The sequence below is a fragment of the Parus major genome, chromosome 5 (genome assembly GCF_001522545.3).
Source record: "Parus major isolate Abel chromosome 5, Parus_major1.1, whole genome shotgun sequence".
Classification (NCBI taxonomy): Eukaryota; Metazoa; Chordata; class Aves; order Passeriformes; family Paridae; genus Parus; species Parus major.
Genome location: NC_031774.1, coordinates 1996908 through 2019928, shown reverse-complemented (window position 1 = coordinate 2019928; position 23021 = coordinate 1996908). Strand labels below are relative to the sequence as shown.

Genomic DNA, 23021 nt, shown 5'->3' with positions numbered 1-23021 from the left:
AATGGGCACAGTGAGAGGAGAGCAAAGCAGCTGAGACTAACCCTGCTGCCTTGGGGCCAGTGTTTTTTCCAGACAGACAGCAGTTCTTTAGTTCAGTGCAGACTTTATTGAGCTGGCTAAGGGACAGGTCATCAACATAAAAAAAAATAAAATATAAGCCAAAGGAACAACATAGAAAAAAATAACTAGCAATCTGGTTTGTTTCTTTTGATACATTTTAAAATATGTACCTTCCTTCCTACAGGCAAGAAATACTGAATTTAATTAGAAGAATAAATCATTACATTTTTATAGTTTGTAGTTTCTTCTACAATGAAACTAGATTAGTTTCTCACTACACGTGCTGTTTTTTGTTCAAATTTTATGGTAAGGTCTAATAACTGAAGTGTTACAAACAGTTCAGGTTGGGGTTTGTTGGTTTGTTTTTTTTTCCAAGTAAATCAGCTCTTAGACTATTCTTTTTTTATATATATATAGATGTAAATATCACCAAAAAAATCTCTCTGGCTTTCTACTTATTGCAGAGAAACACACACTCTTAAACAACCCTGTGAATGTTATGGGGATAGACTTATCCCTCAAATTCTACAAAGAGTTTAAAACTTAGTCCCACCTGTGAGCAGAGTTTGACTTTTAATCCTCACACTCATAACCAGGCATGTTCTTCACATTTTAAACACAGGTAATTCACATTTTAAACACAGGTAATTGGTGGCTCTGCTGTGACAGGAGCTGTCCTGCAGCACGTAGCCACAAATGTCACTTACTTATGCAATTTTCTATAGGGCTGCAATTATTTCCCTCTATTTTCCCCCTCCTGCAGCAACAAAATCAAGATGTAAACACAAAGAAAGTGCAGCAGACACCTCACTGATTTCACTGCCATTTAAGACAACCCCAGCAGCTCTGTGCTGTGGGCTGACAAGGAGAGCACATTAAGCACTTGCTACAGAACATCCAAGTAGACCTGTTTTGCAGCCTGATTAATAGAAACAACCTCTGAGGACTAATCACAAGTCAAGCCCTGTTTTGTAGATTAATAGAACAAAGGCACAAGAGAATAGGGAAGGTTACAGGACTGGAATATAAATAAGAAAAGGTGTACATTCTAGGCAGATTGATTGCTAGTAATTATCAGCTAAAGGCACATCCTTACAGCGAGGACTCACTGTTGTGTGCTGGAACAGCTCATTTCCAGATGAACCATCAGTCCATGCATCTCTGAATATTCTATCTCCAAAATCCACAAAACAACAGAATACTTCTCTGAAACAAATCACACCTTCATCTCACTCCTCCAGGGTCACTTGAATTTCTAGGTTGATATTAGGTGATTCTAAAGGTTGTAGAAACTATATTTTCAGCTATACATACGTGGATCAGAAATACAATACTGCCAGGGAAGGAATTGACTGTTACATGAACTCTGCAATATGGGACCAGATGTTACAGCCCAGCAGAGATGCCACATAGCCCATCTGGAGCTGTGCAGAGTGACCTGTACTTGGTTCACTCTGTCATTTTCTAAGCTTTCCCAAATGTTCCACCTCTATACATGCAGCATTATAAGCTCCTGAACCCTATAAATTTTTATTAAAAAAAAAATAAATAAATCCACAAGGATCTTTTTAATAGGCAGTGGAAGACAATCTTCCTTAAAATGGCACTTTGCAAGTTTTTAAAGAAACGAGAAACTTATGTTATATTCATAAGCAGAAGAAGGAGCCAAACTTACTAAAAACTGAAAAACCAAATTCAGGTAGCCATAGCTTGAGATTACTGTGTTTTAGGGAATTCCATTTTAAAAATGGGAACACTTCAGGACTCCAGCTTTCAGACTAGCAACTCAGGTTGTCTTTCTCCTTTTTCTGGCAGTGCAGGCCATGGAAGTGTCCCAAGCAGCCCAGATGGAACACCAAGAGAAGTGTTAAAGAGAACACCTTTCTTGAAATGTATTACATTCCCAGTTTTGAAAACAAGATGCATTAAAATCTGTGCCAGGAAAAGGAGACTGAAAGACAGCCTTCCTTCTTACATAAAGCTTACTTTATATATTACTTATATAAAATTATATAAAATTACACAACCCTAAGTATATTCTCAAGGTACAAACCAATAAATCTGACTCAAGAGATTAATGCAGCTAGCAGCTGCAAATATCAGCTTTTGCAAGTGAGAAATACTGACCCACATATGTGCAAAAATAAACCAGCTTTCTGAAGAACCAGACCCCACAACCTTCCTGCCAGTTCTACCCATGCTACAAAAGCTGCTGAAGCAGCAAAACTTGTGAGAGTTCCCCAGAAGCAGAGGGACAGGCAGGCTGGCAGATCTGCAGACACAAAACTCAAGTAGCTGCATTACTTGCAAAATAAATATGATGGCAGAGTTGTCAGATGATTTCAAATCATTAGGAGATCGCTCCTGGGGAGCATTATTCCCTCTGTCAAAGTGGCCATGGGCACAGGGTCAGTGTGGAAGGCAAACAGCCAAGCACATGTGTTAAGAAATATTCTGTTTAGTGTTTATCTGAAATGCTGAAGAGGAGCTCCCAGGGCTTTCTCCCAGGTACTGGAAAATGATGTCCTTGGCGGTGCAATATTAACTGAGGAGACAGCAGAGATGCTGTGGCTTTGAGATTCCTGAACTCACTGTGGGTCTGTGCAGCTCAGGCACATCTGTGAAGGAACAAGGATAAGCTGCTGGCATCTTCCTGCTTGCAAACCACTGCTTGAGCCTTCTCAGTGTGTGCATCACAAATGTGGCTCTCAGCCACACTGAGATTTTGATATTCAGCCTAGTTTTTCAGCTAGTAATGTTAGAAATGTCAGCAATCCTCATATTTTACATGTACACAAACCATAATATAGACCAGCACCTAAACAGTTTAGAGGTGGTTATAAATACCCACAGGTCAGATTTTCAACTGAATCCATGAGTGTTGACCACTCCTGAAATAAGGTGCCAGATCTGTTCTGCTGAACAGATTCTCATGAAAATCTGATGAATGTAGTTGTCACTCTTGACCTTTATGTCTATGCTCTGATTCACAATCAGTGGTCTCTTATTTAAAGTGCATGTGCAATTTTTGCTTTATTTCATGGCTTCTGTGAATTACATTAAGTATTATATACACATGTCAGGGTAAAGTTAGCATTCTGATCAATAAGTATTAGATAGATATGACCCAAATAATCTGGTAGACAGTCACAAGAAATCTTAGCCTTCACTGGGAGCTAACAAAATTTAGTCACTTACTTTTTGACCTAACATTTGGATTTAAATAAAATAAAAAATAATTGCTTCTCCATTTCTATTGCACTTTATCACCATTACATCATGTCAGCTTTATTGTCAACTCTACCTGCCATGTAAATTCTTCCACATTTTTTCCTGTTTGTCCTGAATAGATGAACTGTGAAACAAACCACCTGTAGATTGCATCTGTTTCACATACTGAACCACCTTCTTCCCTGTCACCTCCTCCATCCTAATTTCATTCATTTCACTTCCCAGGAAGCTGGGCTTCATCACATGGAGTGGTTGCTCCAGAAGGCAAAATATGTAAATATCAAACGTCATCCCCCCACTTTCCTTAGCTTTTATATAGATAGGTAATAGGGTATGGCACTCTCCTTTGGTCTCCCAGCTGTGTCCCCTTCTAAAATCTTGCCCAGCCTGCTGATGGAGGGGAGAGATGTTGGAAAAAAGCAGTGCTGATGCTGTAGCCAAAACACAGGGGTGTTCTCAACACTTTTCCAGCTGCCACTGCAGAGCACAGCACTGGTGCTGGGAGGAACCGAGCTCCAGCTCAGCCAGAGCCAGCACAAACTCACCCTTCCACAGGTACAGCCCATGCCTGATCTCCCCACCCTACAGCAAAGTCTTGGTGTCCCACCCAGCTCCTCACTGGAGTGCTGGCTCCTCTGCCCTGTGCTCCAAGCCCTGACTGTGCTCACCCACACATCCTCCAACAGGCTTCTCTGCCTGTCACTCAAAGCATCCACCTGCTCCCTAATTCTTCTTGCTTAGGGCACAGGAGAAATGAAGCAATGGAAGTAATGAGGCTTGAAGAGCACCATGCAATGCAAAATCCATTCTGATGTCAGCTCATCAAAGCTGAAGCCCCTCTCTTCCTTCTCCCCTCTCCTACCGTGAAGGTGGCTGTCCTAGAGCGAGGTAATTTTTCAGTTAACCTTAACAGCATGGAATTTTCAGCTTTGTCTTTCTTCCCTTCTGCACCAGACCACCACAAAGAGCCATGGTACATGTGCAGGTGAAAGGAAATGGAAAAGCAGGAGTCCTGAAGTGAAGAAGCTGCACAGGAGAATTTGAGCAAGCATCCACACACTGCAAAGGAGTCCAGCCCTGTGCAGAACAGCCTATCCCCAGATTTGGGTTAACTCTTTTCTTAACTCCTCTTTCTCAGCTCCCACTCTTTAAGGGGTTCAAACTGCCTCCCAAGTCTGATGCTACAAAGTTTAAAATGTCAGCAGTTCTGCAGTATTCTGTTTCCTACTCCTGGGAACTCCTCACTGGCTGTGGATGCCTTCACCCTGCTCCTTGCAAAGGAACATCACTGTGACCACTGTGTTATTTCAGTGTTCAGCTAAAGGAAAGCAAACTGCTTGTTCCTGGCAAATAAAAACACACCAACCAAAGCAAAACTACAAGTATAAGCACAGCTTGTCTATTAAAATGTTCTTCTTGCTGAGCAAACCATACTTCAACCTACAAATGAGGAGGCCACCATAAATAATCTGTGCCCCAACACCACAGCTCACTCTCATTCTGGCTCTCTGCTTATTTGCATGGCAGAAAACTGAACTACAGGAAAATGGAGCAAGAATTAGAGACTCAGAGCAGATTTCTTGAATAATTTGTTTGTATTGCTGTGGCAGAACTCAAATTCCTCTTTCCACACCAGGAAAGATTCAAAAGAGCTAGGAGAGCAATCATTTTATGTCTTGTTTAACTGGCTAGAATTCTACTCACAAATAGGCACTAGTAATGAATACTCTAAAATTCTTACTCCTGCTGAAGTCAAGCCTGAAGAAGAGATCAAGACTTCATCATCTGCCCCAGTGCCAGGATGCAGAGCTGTCCAAAGAATTAAATAGGGCAGGTTTGCACCACAGTATTAAAAATTACTTATGAGCGAGTGTATTTAAAATTACAAACATCCCACTCTTTACATAAAAAAAAAAAAAAAAGAAAGAAAGCTTTTAAAAGTAAACAGGACAATTTTTTTTTTACTTGGAAGTGAATCTGATATCAAGGAGACCAAAGAAAAATCAGCTACATTCCCAAGAAGGCAAAAAATGTAAACAAACCGCTGCAATTCTAGACCAGGGGAATTCATTCTTCAGTTCTAAACCAAGAGACCTGGCGGACAAATGCCAAGAAAAATGAAACAGAAGCCTGCACCTTTAAACACAACCACGCTGCAGTGCTGGTGTGTTTGTTTAACATACAGACAGGAGACTTCAGTCTTTGCCAATAATTTTCTCAGTTGCTGACTTCAACTGCATAAACACCAGAATTCCTGAAAAACTGGTGCAACACACACAGGCTTGTCCAGTCTCCCCTGGTTTCCTCACCACTAAATAGCAATGAACTTTATTGCTGAATAGTCCAATTTCTACCCCTCCTTTGTTTAGACACAAGCTAATTGCCAACTAAGACCATGAAAATAAAAGAAATGAGATCCATTCCAACCCATCAGTGTATCTGAATCCCATCATGTGAGTTGCCAATTGGTTTTCCAGTCCTCACGCTCAATATCTGCTGTTAATTTGCTTGCTATTTCAAGAACTTGAAGACTGTCAGCAAAATCCATGATGCATTACAAAACTTATAATTGGAAAGAAAAAAAACCCTCTGACACTTTTCTGACAGGATAAACAGAGAGTCTGAAAACACTGATCAGAACAAGGCAGAAGTACTAACTTAGAGCTGCTTGTACTAAAATACCACAGCAAATCAAGCAGAGAAAGAAACCCAGTTAGAGAAATAATTTTAAACTGATGTAAAGTCATTTGATGAAACCCCAAATTTTACACTGGGCTAAAAAGAAAAAGATTGCACAAAACATTATTTTTAAAGGCGATGTCTGAACCTGTCTCTGCTTTCTTAAGGTTGCATTATCTATGCCAATTAAAACTTTGCTTCTGAAAAAGAGTTAAGGCACTTCCTCTAGAGTTACTAAAAAAAGCAAATGAAAGCCTTGGCTCCGCAGACGTGAGTGATAGTGAACCGTTTGTTCTTGACCTCTGGATCACCCTACAGATCAAATTCTTGGACATAGGAAAAACCCACTAGTATTCATTAAAAGCAACTGGGAGGCCAGCTTTGTGCTTCTGCTCTTGAGACCCGAACAAGCTACAACTTGACAAACGTGCAGGATATTGCTGAACAATGCTGCTGTTCCTGTCAGGAGGGGAAGAGCTTTATTCCCAGCTCCATTCAGGATGAATTAATTTTCATCACAATGATGCAAATCACAGATTTCAGCCGTTATTTAAATAATTGATTGTCATCTTTTACATTTGTGGTGCTTTTCAGTTATCCCCATAAAGCTGATTCTGTTAACCATTAACATGCATTCATTTATACTGAATTAGCTTTTACACTACATATTTCATCCTTCAAAAAGATACATGTATGTCCAGTTATCTAAACATATATATAGGCTGAAAGTCCCAGATCTCCAGCTTTACTTCTCATTCTGTTAGGTATGAGTAGAATTTGCTCACTTTCATAGCTAAAAATGACATAAAGGATTGCTTTGTTAGATTATTTTACAGCTTTTGACATTTTTTGGTGAAATTTGTATGCAGAACAGAATTTAAAATCCATAAATAAGCCTGTTGCCTCATTATTCATAAAATTAAGAATCACGAATTTCAATGCACACAAAATAAAGTACATCACAACACTTTTTCTTTTCAACTACTTTTCATTTTCAAATAAGCAAAAAAACCCACAAAAGTTACCTATAGAGGTGATCAGCAGAACAAAATAAAACAGCAAAAAAAATATTCTCCCTGAACAATTGTTTCTGTCAAAATGTGGTTTCAACAAATTCTGGCTCCAGTTAACTGCAGTTCTCTGGTGGATTGAATGCTTTTAAAGCTTCATTAGAAAACATACACTGTGAGAATATTTGTATCCAAATGTCTACAGCATACTATGGTAAATTCAGCCCTTAGCACGGATGAACAATTTCAAATATAATTTAAAAAAACAACACGTATTTTAAAATAACGTTTGAATTTAAGTAGAACTTACGCTAATTCACTTATGCATATTCAGCACCCAAAGCTGCAGTAAAAACAGACTGTCTCTCCTTACCCTTTCACAGATACATCAGTATGAGTTATGCTTATGTTTACCTCACAGAAGGAGCTTTAAGATTTAAAAATTCATAAATCCATCACTGGTTTTATTTTCTGTCCTGTTTAATAAGAGACCTCCATCTCAAATTTCCCAAGGAGAAAACGTTTTCGCTGGAATCTTACAGAATTTTTTTTACTGCATAAACTATCAATTATTTTCCCACCAAACAAGCCAGGTTCATAGGGCAAAGTCAGAAGGAAGAGAAAGGAGGGGAATGTTTTTGTGGATTGTTATCTATAGACCAAATGGAAAATCTTCAGCCATTTTGTTCCTTCAAGGTACATCAAAGAATCTCCTATTTAAGGTGTGAAAATGTCACTTACATTCTTCACCTCAGAAAATGAGCAAAGCTCTGAATGTGATTTATGTCCCACCCTTGCACTTTTCTCTTTTAGGGGCTGAGACTCTTCTTTTCAACTTCCCTCCAGCTAATGCCATTTAATACTCTCAGAACCATCAGGCTAAATTCAAATTTTCTGCTCCTTAGAGGCTGTTGTTATGCACCACCGCACATTCCAACTGCAAATACACATGAATGCTCCCATGTATTGCAAGTTATTTTTTACTCACAAATTCTGCTAAATTGTAAGTTAGGAGGCACGACTTGAATTCTCTTAGGTCTTTAGAAAGCTTTTAGATGTACCATGAGTAATAACATGTAATGAATATGAACTGATATTTCTTTTCTGTATTTACACTGAGTTGGCAATTTGCATTTTCTAGATAGATGACTTATAGCCAGCCTTCCCAGTACTCTGGCAATTACTTCTTAGAAACCCCTGACAGGCTGAAACCTCCAGAATCACATCTGTTATTCTTGGTTTGATCCCTCTTTTTAAAATTAAAACCAGTAGCTTTATCAGCAAATGAGAATTTTTTTTTATCCCCCCTCTGGAAATACTTACAAAACTGCACATAAATTGAACATGCCAACTTATCTCATGTTAGGGTTGGCACATCTCCTGGGCTAATGACCAGTGTTCCATTTCTGTGACAGAACTAATTGGGATAAGGAGGCCATAAATACATACAAAACCCCACGAATTCCCTTCCTTTGGGGTAATTTGAAGATTTATGGAAATAGAGCAAGATGTGATTCAAGGGGAGAGAGTATAAAAATTTAAGTAGTGGTAAAATGCTTGTCTGATCATTTTGCCTCAGTTTCCAGGCACATAAAAAAAATAAAGCAGATTTTTCTAATATCTGATGGGACTTTTCCTTCCTCTGACAGACTGGCTAAAACAAAAAAAATTAGTACATTTTCACTTTTCTAGAAACTGTCATTATTTAAAAAAAAAAAAAAAGAAAAAAAGGGAGGGCAGGGGTAAGAGAAAATGCACAGACAATGCCACATTTCTGCTCTCAACACAGACTGGCTGATTGATCTAAAAAGCTGTATTGAAAATGGTAGCCTCAACTCCATACCAACAGCTGCTCAAAACGTGATTTGACAACAATTTTTCGCAGCTGAACACAAATTAAGTATCAGTCAAGAGAGAGAAGTCTGCACTTGGCTCGAGCTCCGTGTCAGTTTCTAACAATCTAGCTTCATTTATCATGCACCACTAATCGGAAAAATCCAGTTATCAATGGATTATATGAAAGATTAATTCAGGTTTGCCTTCCATGACTAGGTCAGGATACATATGCCATTCACTTTTTACAGCTAAGACAACTCAGGGCCTTGCTGTGATGTCCCTTAATATTCCAGAGCAAACATTCTAAATCCATGTGTACACCTGTAAATTGAAAGAACTTCTAAATGCAGCTGGAGACAAAAGGATGACAGGTTTCCATTACAAATTTGGGAAGGGAAAAAGAAGAGTCTCAGCCCCTAAAAGAATAAAGTGCAAGGGTGGGACATAAATCACACTCAGAGTTCTCCCTTTCAGAATACCAAACTCACTGTCCTCCAGACTTGGATTCTGTGTTCTCCAGGTCTCTCCAGTAGTGCTGGAGGAAGCTGAGCTCAGGTAAATCTTATCCAAAGAAATTTGGAAATAGGCCTACACTTCCTAATCACTGGGTGCCTCAGAGGCCCTCCAAGTCTGGTGCATACCTACAAAAGCAGCTGAACACAATCTCAACCTTAGCAGCAAACCTTCCTCAGCTCCTCACCCTACAGGCAAACCCACCCAAAACTATCCAAGGCATTATGTGCCCTGCCCCCTGAGCTGCTATTACAAAAAAATTGCTTTGGGATGTCTTGAGGAGATGATTCCTAACCTGAATTAAGATCATCCTTCCCAATTTGCTGATATTGCAGGATTTAGAGCATTACTTATTTTTTAGCTATGCAATGTCAGGCTGATTTAAACTAGTAGCTAAAGGCTATGACTTAAATTAAAAGATTAGTAGCTCAAGTCAAGAATGTGAGATACAGAGCTAGATCAGAGTTTTCTAGCCAGCACTAATGCATACAATATAACCAGGAAAAAGCATTGTCAGGACTATCACCAAGGTCTGCAGGCCAAGACAACAAAGATGAGATGAAGAGGAAAATTTCTAATGCATATATAGGTTTGTCCCATTTTCTGATTCAACCCCTGTCATCCATCCTCCCTTGTTCTCCTACTTTCACCCTTAAAGCAAGCCTGACATCAAAAATAAGTTATAAACTTATAATAAGCCCTTCTTAGAGGTGCACATAAATTAGCATCTCCGTACTTCTGACAATTGGGAATGCCAGGCAACAGAATGATTATCACCATCACTCAAGTTCAGATCTCTGGTACAGTTTGAAAGGACTGTGGCTGTTCTTAGCATGAGAATTTAGAACAAGTGCTACCCAAGGCTCCACAGAATGATGTCAGGAATCACAATTAAATGACATGTAGAAGAAATAAGGAAGAATCTCCTTAGCACAAAACTGGGCAGCAATCTTTCCTGCATGACGTGCTTGACACTTGGGTGGAATGAGACCAAAACTGGTTTGAAATTTTGTTATCACAACTTTACAAGCAAAAGAAAACAATGCCTAGAACTGATCAAAAATAAGGCTTAAAGCACCTGCTGCCTTGTGCCCTTATGCTGTGTGGGTGTTAAATGCCACCACACTAATCTATTAGCACAGCAGATATAAATAGCTCAACAGTATAAAATGGAATGGAGTTTCCCTAATACATCCCAAAATGCCACCAGAGTTAATCCACAAGCACAGAGTCGGTATTGACTCCACAGTTTAAGTGCATTCACCAGGCAGAACAGAAACAGTTACAGTTCCTTTTGTCTTATTTCACACACATGGCTAAATAGAGATTATCTACCCAAAAAGAAAAGATAAAAAAAAAATAAAAAAGAAGGAAACACAACTTTTCAGAATGGTTACAGCTAAGTTTGATACTGTTCTGCAGGGCAATGCAACAAAGCAGCTTCATGCACATTCAACAGGAACGAGTCCTGCTTTGGTTCAAGAAATAAACAGCAAAGAAAGTTTAAAATTGAGACTTACCACGGGGCACCATATATTCGGAATCCTTTAACTGTTACCTCTGAATCTTGTAAGTAAATACTATTTGTCAGGAGTGACTGAACATTGTCAAAGTCCTCTGGTTTCAATTTGGACACAGAGGGAAAGCGGTAGTAATCTTGTTTAACAAGGTCTGCCATGAATTCCTTATCAAATGTCAGTTCATGATTCCCAGCAATCACTATTTTATATTCATATGGTAGGTTTCCTGAAATAACAAAAAAGAGGACTCAATTAGCACATTTCCTCCCACACCAGTGATGCCAGCACAATAAGCAGTGACAGAGTGGAACACCCTTGTCCTGTGTGCATCCCCACGCTGGGCACGAGACGCTGATGCTGCTCCTCCTCGGTGGAACAGTGTCAGAACACACAGGAACGGCACCCAGAGTGATGCCACAGCCAAGAGCTCAAATAACCAGCTGGCAGGAAACAAACCAGCTCCCAAAGGCAGCGTGAAACCATCCACTGCTGGTTTTTTCACCTGGATGAGAGAGTCAGGTCTTGATCCAGAGCCAGGAGTGAGCTGCAGTGAGGAACCTGAGGCTCCCAGCAGACCAGAGCCTGCAGGATGCCTGCCAGCTACACCCTGAGAGCACCAAAGCAGACTGCTGGTTTCTAAATTATGGCATTATTTGGATTAATTTGTATTCCAGTGGCATTTATTCAAGACCTAGTCTATTCCCCAAAGCTTCAATTCGTATGTAATGCACTTCTATATTATTATTATTTTTGTTATTATGTTTATGGCAGTATCTTGTTTCCTGCAAAAAGCACACAAGTAGAAGCAATCATGAAATTCAGCCAGATAAGACAAACTAGGGAAAAGGAAAATCTGGTTAATTCATTTACCATCAGAGTCAGAAGTAAAGAATTACATGTTTTCTCCCTTCAGTTCAGGGGAACTAATACCATTGTTGGGAAGGAGGCATGGATCATGCTCAGGGAGCCAGATTTTTGGAGTTCAGAACAGATTTTCAAGCACTTGGTACCAGCAATCAGTGCCAGATCTTCCAAATAAACATACTGGGTGCTGAGCTCCCTTAAAAATACAGTCCCACACTGTGGTGTCTTCACAGAAGTTCGGCCCTTTTACAAAATCTGTCCCACTGTGACTTGCCAAAAATCACACGTAAGATTGCATCAAAGCTAACTGCTACTGCCTTCACAATAAGCCTGATTTCTTAGTCTCATACCTTATCCTTCATTTTGGTGTTTATTACTAATAATTATTTAGAAATGGTTGAGTTTGTTATGGGGATTTTTGTGCAGTTTGTTTTTTTCATAGAGGCAGCAAAACGTATGTAGAAATCTGTGGGTTCATCTTCTAGTTCTGGAACTCGCAACATCTGTCCCAGGGAAGACAGAATCAGAAGTCACACATTTCTTGTGAGTACAGTTCTAAACAGAAGCAGCTTTGCTAGTTTAAAACTTGTCTTTTAACTTTTGAATCTGTTTGGGTTTGGGCTCTTTTTTAAAGTGAGTTTCACAGTAAAGCTGTAAGTATATATAACAAGATTAACTTTTCCCCTACGTAGGACTTACAGGGGAACCAGTCAAAACTTTCTGCTTCTCAATATTTACAGCACAGAAACAGGGATTATACAAGGTATGTGTGCAAACATCATCTTTGCAAAGTTAGTTAATTCTGGATAGAAAACCAAAAAGCTACAAATCCCTTGAAAAGACCAAGCAGACAATGTTTCTCATAGACACCTCACATCTGAACAAACTACAGCTTATACATATGCATAAGTCTGTGGTGCTACATTAGATAAAAGTTGGGGAGATGCAATAAATGCTTCTCTACAGTTTTTGACTCACTCCTTTCCCACTTTCCTCCCCTTCACCATCTCTGCTGCATGCTGCTCTGCAATTCATTTTTATTTAAAAACTCTGTGTGTACCTACAATTCCCGCTCTCTGTGACTCCTGGCCACAAGATAAAATTGCAATTTTTTCTTCTTGCAGGAAACATAAAAGATACCACCAGCATGAAATTTGATACACTTGTCATAACCATCAATCCCCCAAAACAAGCTAGGTGTGATAATATTCTCAGAGAAGTAGGATGGAGAATTTAAATTCAGGTTTTTGCTAAGTTATCAACATTTGCCTGTTTTAACACAGAAAACTCTTCATCTTACTTGATATGTGTCCAAGCCTCACACTTCCATTTATTTTGATAGACTTGAGAACCAGCACATTTTGCTGATATTATTCCCAATTAAGCCTGGAGCATTTTTGCTCAGTTTTTTTTTACCTTGACATTTTAAAAATCAGGGTTTACTTGGAAGACACACAGGACGTGCAAAGGCAAACTAATGGTGACATCAGCAACTGTTAAAATATATAAAAGTAACATTATACATGTTATATAGGAACCTGACATAGACATCTCTAGGGGAAACCCAGACAGTATTTTTTGCAATTGGTGTGAAGACAGCTGTTTGTATTTTTAGGAGTAAGGAGATGCTCCACTTGTTCATTTCTTGAGAGGAGGCACTGGCAGGGAACAGCCTGCTGCCAGTTCCACTGCTGCCAGGGAACAACAAAAACTAAGGACCAACACCAGGATGTGATGAATAAATAGGAATTTAGGAACTTCCTCAAGGAATGAGGCAAGACAGACCCTGGAGAAGAGCCCCCCACAAGGGATCCAAGTTCATCAGCACCCACCCTTGAGCTCTGGCTCAGTGGTTCTGCACCCCAGTGCCTGGGAGCTGGGGAGGAACCAGCGCTGGCCGTGGGTGTGACAGCCACCAAGCCAGGCTCCCCCTCCTCCAGCAGCCAGACCAGAAATCCTGCACTCTGTGTTTGTGCTTACTGCAATATCTGCCACAGGAAGGGCACCAAGGCCTGGCCTTGCTCCCCACCCAGGGCCCCCTGGTCACCACCTTTTGGTTCTTGTTCTCTGGTGCTGGCCCAGGAGCTTGCCATGAGCAGCATCACCCCTCAAAAGGCAAACACATCAGAAGCCAGAGCAGCAGCAAGAGGAGGTCTCATTCAATTCTTCTCTCTTCCCTGAGGAAAGACTATCTAGCACTAATCACAGTAATAATTACCTGCAATCAGATCAGCTATTTATTCATCACGTTCTGGTTTTTCCTTCTCAAAAGGCCCTGTGGCATTGTGCAACATCCACTCTCTCTGATACCATTTCTGAAATATTTTGGTGTGCTTTCTTTTGGCAGACCTGCCCCTTGTCTATAATCTGTAGACCTTATGTTTAATATGGAAACATAAACAGTCATCTTCAAAAATCTCCTACTCCATGGTAATTTGGTTTTATCTTGACCAGATTAATCTATGTGTGTCTGCATCAGTGCAACACACAGGTTAAAAGGCTTATCCTCATTTTCCTTCACTAAATTTTTGTTAGCTACATTTGGCCTTTATTAGTCTGATTTCCTAGCTATCAAATCTTCCATTATGCATCAGTAACATCATTCTGGAAAACAATTAGAAGAATCCTTTTCCACACTAGAAAAAGTGTGATCTGTTTGCTGGGCCGAGCACTTCAGAAACCCCAATTATTAACTCCCAGCATAATAACTGAGTTTATTTTAAATACTTAAATGCTTAACAGGTGAGATCAAAAGGCTAAAATTACAACTACCAAGAACTACCAGGGCACTAAGTCTGTGAAGCAGAGTCACTTATACTGAAGTATTTCAAACCCATATTTATGTGTATATATACACACAGAAACACAGGGTGTGCATATGTGGATCTTTAAAATATATCTATTATTTTGGTTAACACGTTTTTCAACATCTGCTCTCAAGCAAGGGCACAATGTAATCACTGATCAAGAAAATACTGCAATTAGACAAGTTGTTCTGTTCTGGAAGCCAAAAGGTCAACACTGCTTTTGCTCAGATAAAGGCAACAATGGTTATCGCTGAATGACTTGTAAAAATGGAATTGTTTACAGTAAATGCATTAATCTGGGAGTCTCAGACAATTTCTGTGACTTTTGGTCTAACAAGTCAACCCTCAAGCTCCAATTACCTTTTTCCCCCAGTGTTTCATCTTTACCCCTGTGCCACCTTCCTGCCAACGCAAGGGTTTGGTGGAGCAGAGTGGATCAGGGCACTGATCCAGGTGAAAACTGATGTAGCAAGAAAGGAGTGGGGGGGTCTGTGAATGCTGCTAAGGCAGCACTTCTATTGCTGGCTGCAACCATTTAAACCACTCCAAGTGCCAGCTGAACAACAGACTGACTTTAAATATATCTCCCACATGGGACAAGGGGGGAAGCTTGGGAGCCAGGGGGTTGTGGGGATTTTTTAACCTACATAAGTAGTTGTTTCAGTGGCTTTCTTTAAGTTCATCTTAAGCAATTGGCTCCTAGGAAGCCTTCATCTGGGGAACAACCATTCCCATTTTAATAGCATGCTTCATGAGTGCAGTTTAGTCACACAACCCAAGTTCTGTAGAACTGCCAGACATGAAAAGGAGTGTGCCTGGCAGTGAATGTTAACTGCTGAGTCCCTATAAAAATAGAAAATCACATTATTTTTTGACTACTGTTACCTGCAAACCTCACAGGGAAGTAGGGGAGTAAGAAATAATGTGATACTAGCTGTCTGTATAGTGGTAGAAACCTGTATTTACACATAAATGATATGCAAGTGCTTCTGATGCGAAGCTCTGAATATGCATACGCATGCATTAACTAATCACACAACACTCCCATGAAACATGAAGCTTTTTTTCATGCCTGCTTCATAGCCTCATAAACCCTCTGGCCATATGCTGAGAAATAGGCTGAGAAGCCTTGAAGTATAAATCTTAGTCCCCTCTAAAAGAGGGAAAACTGTACAAGAGATGTGTCTGCAAGTGAATCATCTCAAATTTATGGTATATTGTATATGCCCCAAAAGTGCAAAACTGGTCATGGAGCATTCCCCTATAACCAACCCCATACAATTCCAGGGATACAACACGGAAGGAGCAGATTTTGGTTTGCTCCTAAAGATTTCCAGTCCCCAGAGCTGCAGCTATTGAGAGCAACCAGCACAGCCCACCACTGGTCAGCAGCTCTGCAACTCTCCCTACATATTTCTACATTTCTCATGGAAAGCCCTCAGCATGGTCATGGTCACTCTCCCTTCCCAGCATTTATAGCACAGTCACAACACACAGAGGCTCCTTTCTGCTTTTTAAAAACAAAGACAGAATATCTCAAAGGCTGCTGTTTCTCCTTCAGCAGCAGTAAGTTAGACGGCATAAGTAGTTACACAGACTCGAGCTTCCATAGGATAAGTTGGACCTATCCCACCAACAACCCACTTCAGGTACCAGATCCAAAAGTGGCTAAGAAAAACATCTTTTCTAAGATGAGACTGACCAACTAACTCTGAAAATATTTTGGCTGTTTTAACCAAGTCAGCCTTCATAAATGTGCTCAATGGAACAGCTCAAACTGGTATCAACCAACACACTGGCTGAAAACATAGCCCGTGTACTTCTGTGCAGTTTAGCCCCCTGTGTCTGCAGAAATCTACACAATGAAACAATTAAAACAAAACAAAATGAGCAGCAAATAAGAAACAGAACATGCACAAAACCAGAGCATGCTACTAAAACAGTACAAAGAACTGAAGTACAAGATCTCTCGGAATCTTCCCAATGAAAAGTATTCCACCATCAGTTCAGACGCCTCTGTTTTTGGGGGTTTTTTTCCTTCCCCTCAGTTTTGAAGAAGAAAAAAACAAAGGCAAAACACACATGGGCAACACAGCAAGGAGAGGATGAATGAAAATGTAACTGTTTTGCCTTTATGCAGAGAAAACATCAGACCACAGCACAGGGAGAAGCAAAGGCTGAGACCCTTGAATTCCTGTGATAAATCCAAAGCTTGTACATTAAAGCTCCCCTTTGTTGAAAACACTGTTAGACACAACAAAACAGAAATGTTAGGTAAGTGCAAGCTCTGCCTCTGACCTTTCCCTCTGTAACCGTCAGGCTTCATTAATTTTCACAAGGCCTGACAGCTCTAGCGTTAATACTCACACTTGCGGATCGAGCCACACAGCAGGTTCAGAGTCTGCTACCTTCTCCTCTGAAACTCATGCATTAGGATTTCTTCCATGCTGGCAATGGAAAACCAAGTCTAAGAAACATTAAACACAAAAAACTACGTTACAATAATGCCGAGGTTGAGCGATAAACCCATGAAAGCAAGGAAGCACCGAGTGAATCTCGCCTCAGAGCCTGGAACTCGGCCGAGCGGCGCCGCTCCGGGACACGCGGCCCTTTCCAGGGACCACGGCTCCACCACACAGGTGCCTGATGCTGCAGCATTAGTGCTGCCTAAAACCAAGTATTTCCTCTCTTCCACGAGTAAATGTAGTGAATTTTGCACAACACCAGGCTGAAAGATCCCCATGTGCAGCACGAGGCCTGCAACAGGGCCGGGCGCACCGCAGAACCTTCTCAACTACAGGTCTGGTTTAACCGTGCTCCGGCACTGGTAACAATTCCTTGCTTTTATGTTTTTATGTCTCAACCATAACATTATTCTAATGTAAGTGTTTGTGATTAATATCTTCCTCCTGTCTGCTGAAATGAAAAATGCAGCACTACATAAGCGACAAGCTTTTGTTTCCCTTCAGTGTTCCACGGCTTCCTTAGCATTATTCTGACAGAACCTGTCCTGGGTTTTGTTCTCCAGCTTGTTTTGAACTTCACTGGGCTACTGTTATTGAAACACCTGTATTGTTTTTGAAACATGAAAATCTGCACTTAAGTTTTAACAATCAGTATATGACATGTCTTTGTTTTGAAACAGAATCTGAAGTTTTTGTTCAGTCTAACCTCAAAAGCAAAAATTAAAAAAAAAAGGAAAAGCCTCCAGATTTGCAGCTCACAGCACTGCCAACTTTAGGTGTAAAAAGTCTCCCCAAATTGACTTTAAAATCATGAAATCTGAAACGCAAGCAGCACAGATTGCTTGCTAGTCCCTGGAAAGGCTTTCTTTTCAGGCTTTTAATTATGCAACCTAAAAGATTGAGCTTTCAAGAGAAAAAAAAAAAAAATCACGTAACTTAAAATCAAAGGAGCTGGCAGCTGTTAAATTTCTCCTTAATTTCAGCAAATTCTGAGACACCCTACCTGGAAATCACAATAGCCTTGTCTGTCCCTTTTCATTTTCACAAGTGCTTCTCGCATTAATAGGAGTTCCTGTTCCTCCCCTTTCCCATAGCAAAATACCTAAAGGACTTGCAGGTCTGTGCTGGTGCTGTGTGCCCCTTTTCAGGGATCCTTTAAGGGCAACAGTGCCCACTTTGAAAATTTAAAGAGATTTTCATGTGAGAAAGTCTGGCAGAGCTGACTTCCTCAACAGAATTCCCCAATATTTAGAGTAACACAGACGCATCAACGCCCTGCAGTTCAGGGTCTGCAGTGTATGTATACTGTACACACAGAGAAACACATTCTGTTTTGTCCAACAGAACTTTAGATTTTCCTCTTGCAATCAAGATCTTAATGTAGCAGGGCTGACAAATTTTAGACCAATTTCAGCACATCATGTGGTTTCAAATGGCTGCCACCTTAAACTCAAATACTAAGGCTGAGAGCAGGAACTTAAGATCTGCCTTCACAGTGCCAGTAGGGCTAAGTAGAAATGTCCTTCTTGGACTTAATTTAGACTTAATTCAAAAGAAACGTTTTTGTTTACTATTATATTAGGCTAAAACATAAAAATGAACCCTAATACTATCTAAATCTAATAAGAGAAAGGCATCTCTCTTTCAAAATTTTTCAAAGCATTCTCTATAAATGCATCACAGATCAATTTACATGGTACTTTTGCCAATAAGCAAAACAAAATCACAGGTTCCAATTGGCTTAACTCATATTGGAAAGCGCGAAAGCAAATGCTAGAAAATGCAATTACTGCAAACAAACTCCATTTTCTCCACTCAGGAGGGAATTTCAGAGAACATTTTATTGCCTTCAAATAATATTTCTAAAGGCATCAATACACAATTCTATTTTCTTTTTGGAGCCCCCCACACTATATAACCTAATCCTCCATAAAGAAATTCACCAGATTTTGAAATAATATATTGGTTGTTGATATTACCTTGTGCACACACATACTGTATCAATCTAAATTATTTTTACTCCATAAATCTTAAGAATATAAAAAACCAACTTCCACTGCCTGACAGAAACAGATCTGGACCTATTTCCCATAACATACCCTTTATCTCTGTAATCTACAATTCCAATTAAGTCTTTTTTTTTTCCCCCCCCTTAAAATAAATTAATAAATGCCACCAAAAAGGAGGTCATCTTGAGAAACAATTATACAGAAAGTAATTAAGCTAATCATAATTTACACAGACAATGTCTTGGTATTTTAATGCACACGGATTTTCACACTGCAAAAGGCCAGAGAAAGCTAAGGACAAGATTTTCCAGAAGTGAAATCTTTATTTAAAAGATAAACAGGGTTTGATATCAATTCTTCTCTACTCAGTGAAGGAAATGAGAATTATGAGTGCAGGACCCAGATCTATATTCTGCCCCAAATTCTTCCACCTTATTGACAGAGACCTTTAAACAAGCAGCAGAACTTCCTTTTCTGCCCACAGGACTGACCAACACACCCCCCTATCAGGATCCTCCCAGTATCTACCCACCTATCTTAATATGAACAAATAAATACACCAGCCAGGGAAACACAGGATTGCCAAAACATTTTCCTGTTTCCCATATCTTTGAGCTAGTTCCCATTATTTGTTTTCTCATCTTTAGAAGAAAGTCTCTGAGACTTACAAATGCACGAAGCAGTAGGAAATCACCTTCCTCTGTCCTGCAGCCTGGTAGAGCAGTCAGTACTTCTAAAATAAATCCTTTCAAATATCTCCTTTTTTCTGCATCCCAGGAAGATGTTCAGAGCATTTCTTATGAAGAAAAAAATCTCAAAATACACAAACAACAAGTTTCTAAAAACTGTTTTCTTTCTATGATACTTTATATTCTATATAACTTCTTGATTTTATACCTGGAACTGAAATCCTCCCTTTAAAATTATGATCTTTGAGTATATTGTTGGTAAACTACAAAACATACTTCATAATTAACCAACTATCAGTACCAGTGTTATGTGGCTAAATATCCATAATGATAAGAGGAAAGATAAAAGCAGGCCCAGCAAGAATAATCACAAGGAAAATAAAGAGAAGAAATAAGATAAAATGTTTTTTAAATATCCCAAAGGCTTTAAAAGCATGAACTACTGCCTAAAAGCAGGACGACAGCTTTTTAATAACTCTGAGAATGTAACATTCTCCAGTGTGCTAAAGCAATTAGCTGCTTTTGAGATTTTACCCTGTGATCAAGGCCTGTGCTTTTATTTGTAAACATTAAAGTATAAGAAGCAAGTTTGATATTCAAAGGTAGCTTTAAACATATTTTCACATGGCAATGCTGATGCTTGTTGGGAATTGTTTCTTCGTTTTCTAAGTAGGAAGGGCAGAAATCGAAAGCTTGAGCTGAACTCCACTTCCAGAGTCCTATATCCAAGTGACAGCATGGATAGTACTGTGCTCCAGAACCACCTCCATGGTCCTTTTCTGAGCTGTTTATGGAGGTAAAAACACAAAGAGAAAGTGCACAGAGAATTCAAACAGAAATTACAGTCAACTGCAATATCCAGGCAGGTCTTCAGGAGCCTCCAGCATTATTTTCTGAACCCCATGTTTAAATTCATTATTCTAAATAAAGCTAAACATTCCATTATAGTCTTTCAAGATGAACTTGGATACCAGGAATCTCCTGAGCCCTGTAAGGAAATTCCTTTTAATAACCCAGCTCACAGAGAGGTTTCTTAGCTACTAAGAGACACAACCAAATCACTCCAGCTGTATCATGTTATTACAAGGAACTGAATTCCTCTTATGCAGGTTTTTTCCCTGGCCATACAGAATTCCCTGAGCAGGGGGATACAGATCCCTTCCTTGTGAGTTTAAGCACAGGGACAAACACTAAACACTAAAAGGAGAGAGAGAGAAGGAAGCTTGAAGGCCGAGAAGGGTTTAGAGTGTTAACTACAGACACTGGCACCATTGATTTCTGAGTTCTCTGTCTCACCCCTGCTACTGTTTTTTGCCACCTCCTCTTTTCTACTGGATTTGCAGAATTTAAATTACAAGAGTTTATTGATTGTAATTTATGTTAGAGCATCCCAGGACCTCACAACAGACTGTTCAAATTTATGCTGAAGTTTTTTATAAAAAAATCCAAATCTCTGAATTTCATTGCAGAAAGTTACGTGCTGAAATACCTCCTAATTGTCCTTCCAAAGGCAGGACAAAATAGAAAAATGAAAAACAGTGTATATGTAATGTAAACTCCATTGTGCAATAGAGAGTTTGCATGCTTTTATTTGTGACAGAATTCAGGTAAAACTCTTGATCTTTACTGCCCCTGTTACAAGGAGACAGGGCCTCTGCTGCTGCCATCTCTGCTCTTCAATAAGGATAATTGTTAAGTCACTAACCTAGGAGTGAAATGGTTTTAAATCACGTTAAATGAATGTGTGTGAGATTTACTGTACTTATCGTTGTGCATTTGAAGTTACAGCAACATTTTCCAAGGAAAATCTGAAAACTGAAATGAATGTGAAAAGCTTGAAAATCTGTATGATGCAGCATCGATACTTCAATGCAGAGAAGGACACTGAGAATTCTGCTCCACAAATAAATATTTCTCTGTAATTGAAAGCTATGGTTAATTGTGGGAGCATGAAATTTTTCACCTAGTGTGCCTTCTGCAGAGTAGGGTCTCTCTTGACTTACCCACTTTTTCTAGCCTTTAAAACAAAAAATGGGATGAGAAACCTGCTGTAAAAAGCCATGATATGCAGACTAAGTTTTGCTGAATAACACAACTACAGTTCATCAGAGCCAGCCATGAGGACAAAGCATTCAGAGAGCAGCTATTTCAGTCACTTAAGACAAAGGTAACAATTTATTCCCTATTTATTCTCCTTTCTGCTAAGGTTTTGCCCTCTCACCTCGCAGGCAAGCATCATTGTTTTGACAGCTGGTCTCGGGGAAGCAGTTGTTTATGAATAGCTGTATTGCTTCCACTCTAACCCTACACACTCTGTTAACTCAGCCCAGTGCCAGACCCCTTCTAACACCAGGGCAGAGGCTCTTCCTTCCCCTGTCCCCCTGCAGCCTGGGTGCTCAGCAGAGCAGGGCATCCCCTCCTGCCTTTCCTGCTCCAGCTAATGGCACAGGACTGTAATTTACAGCAAGGAGACAGCAAATGGGGAGTGGATTTCTGTGCACTGTGGATTACTGCACATGGGGTTATGAGGGGACATCAGTTCAGGACCTTTACTTTATTATCAGGACCACAAGTATGGCTACAGCTGCATTATTTTGCTCCCAGCAACCACTGAAACTTGTAGCAGGGACAGAGGAGAGAAGGAGCAGCAAATTCCAAGCTCAGGAAACATCTCCTGCACAAAGCTGCAGCAAACTTTGTGTCTGACTTACAGCTTTTCTGCTCATCTCTCAGTAGCAAAGGCAAATGCCAAGTGCTGCTGAGGGAGCAGGGAGCCTTCAGAGTAACATATGGGGAAGAGCAGCTCAGGGAAAAGTAAGGACATGTGGGTAATTTTTTATCATTTGCAGCCCTGTTTTAAACTAAGAACCCTTTGTGTTGGCTGGTTACACCAAAAAAATGTAATGGCAACATTCAGGAGAAAAGGAGCTACTGCACTCTGATACCCAGTAATGTGAAAGCATCTGGTTCATTAGGAAAGATGCACGTAATTCTGAGGTCTTTATGGTTCACTTACTAAAATTACAGGAAATTCAAAGTGCAGAGTGTTCCTGAGCCCTCATTTCTTAATTTTATTAACTAGAGAAGAGATGAAGCTCTGGAAAAAGCAGGTAGAAAAGAGCAGGTCCAGTACTTTATATCCCTGTGCTCTTTGTAGTTCTCCTTCCCACCCCCAGTTTGATGTTTTTTTGCTCTCCCCTGTGCTGGCTTTTCACAGCCTCTGTCCATACACTGCTGTCCCCTGGTGTGCTGCTCTGCTCCTTCTCCACTAAAGGCACCATCAGCAGCCAGAGAGGGTTTGGTGGCTGTCACCTGTCAGCTGGGGATGAGAAAAGAGC

The 23021-nt window shown here is 40.1% G+C and overlaps 1 protein-coding gene across 3 annotated transcripts in view; it reads right to left on the bottom strand.

Moving 5' to 3' along the window:
* MPPED2 (metallophosphoesterase domain containing 2) overlaps positions 1 to 23021 on the bottom strand; it is a 102530-nt gene that overhangs the window by 35496 nt on the left and 44013 nt on the right. For all 3 annotated transcript variants that reach the window (XM_015632190.3, XM_015632193.3, XM_015632191.2), the window contains exon 4: positions 10850 to 11075. In XM_015632190.3, the coding sequence (XP_015487676.1) occupies positions 10850 to 11075 (226 nt within the window). The remainder of the gene's footprint in view (positions 1 to 10849; positions 11076 to 23021) is intronic.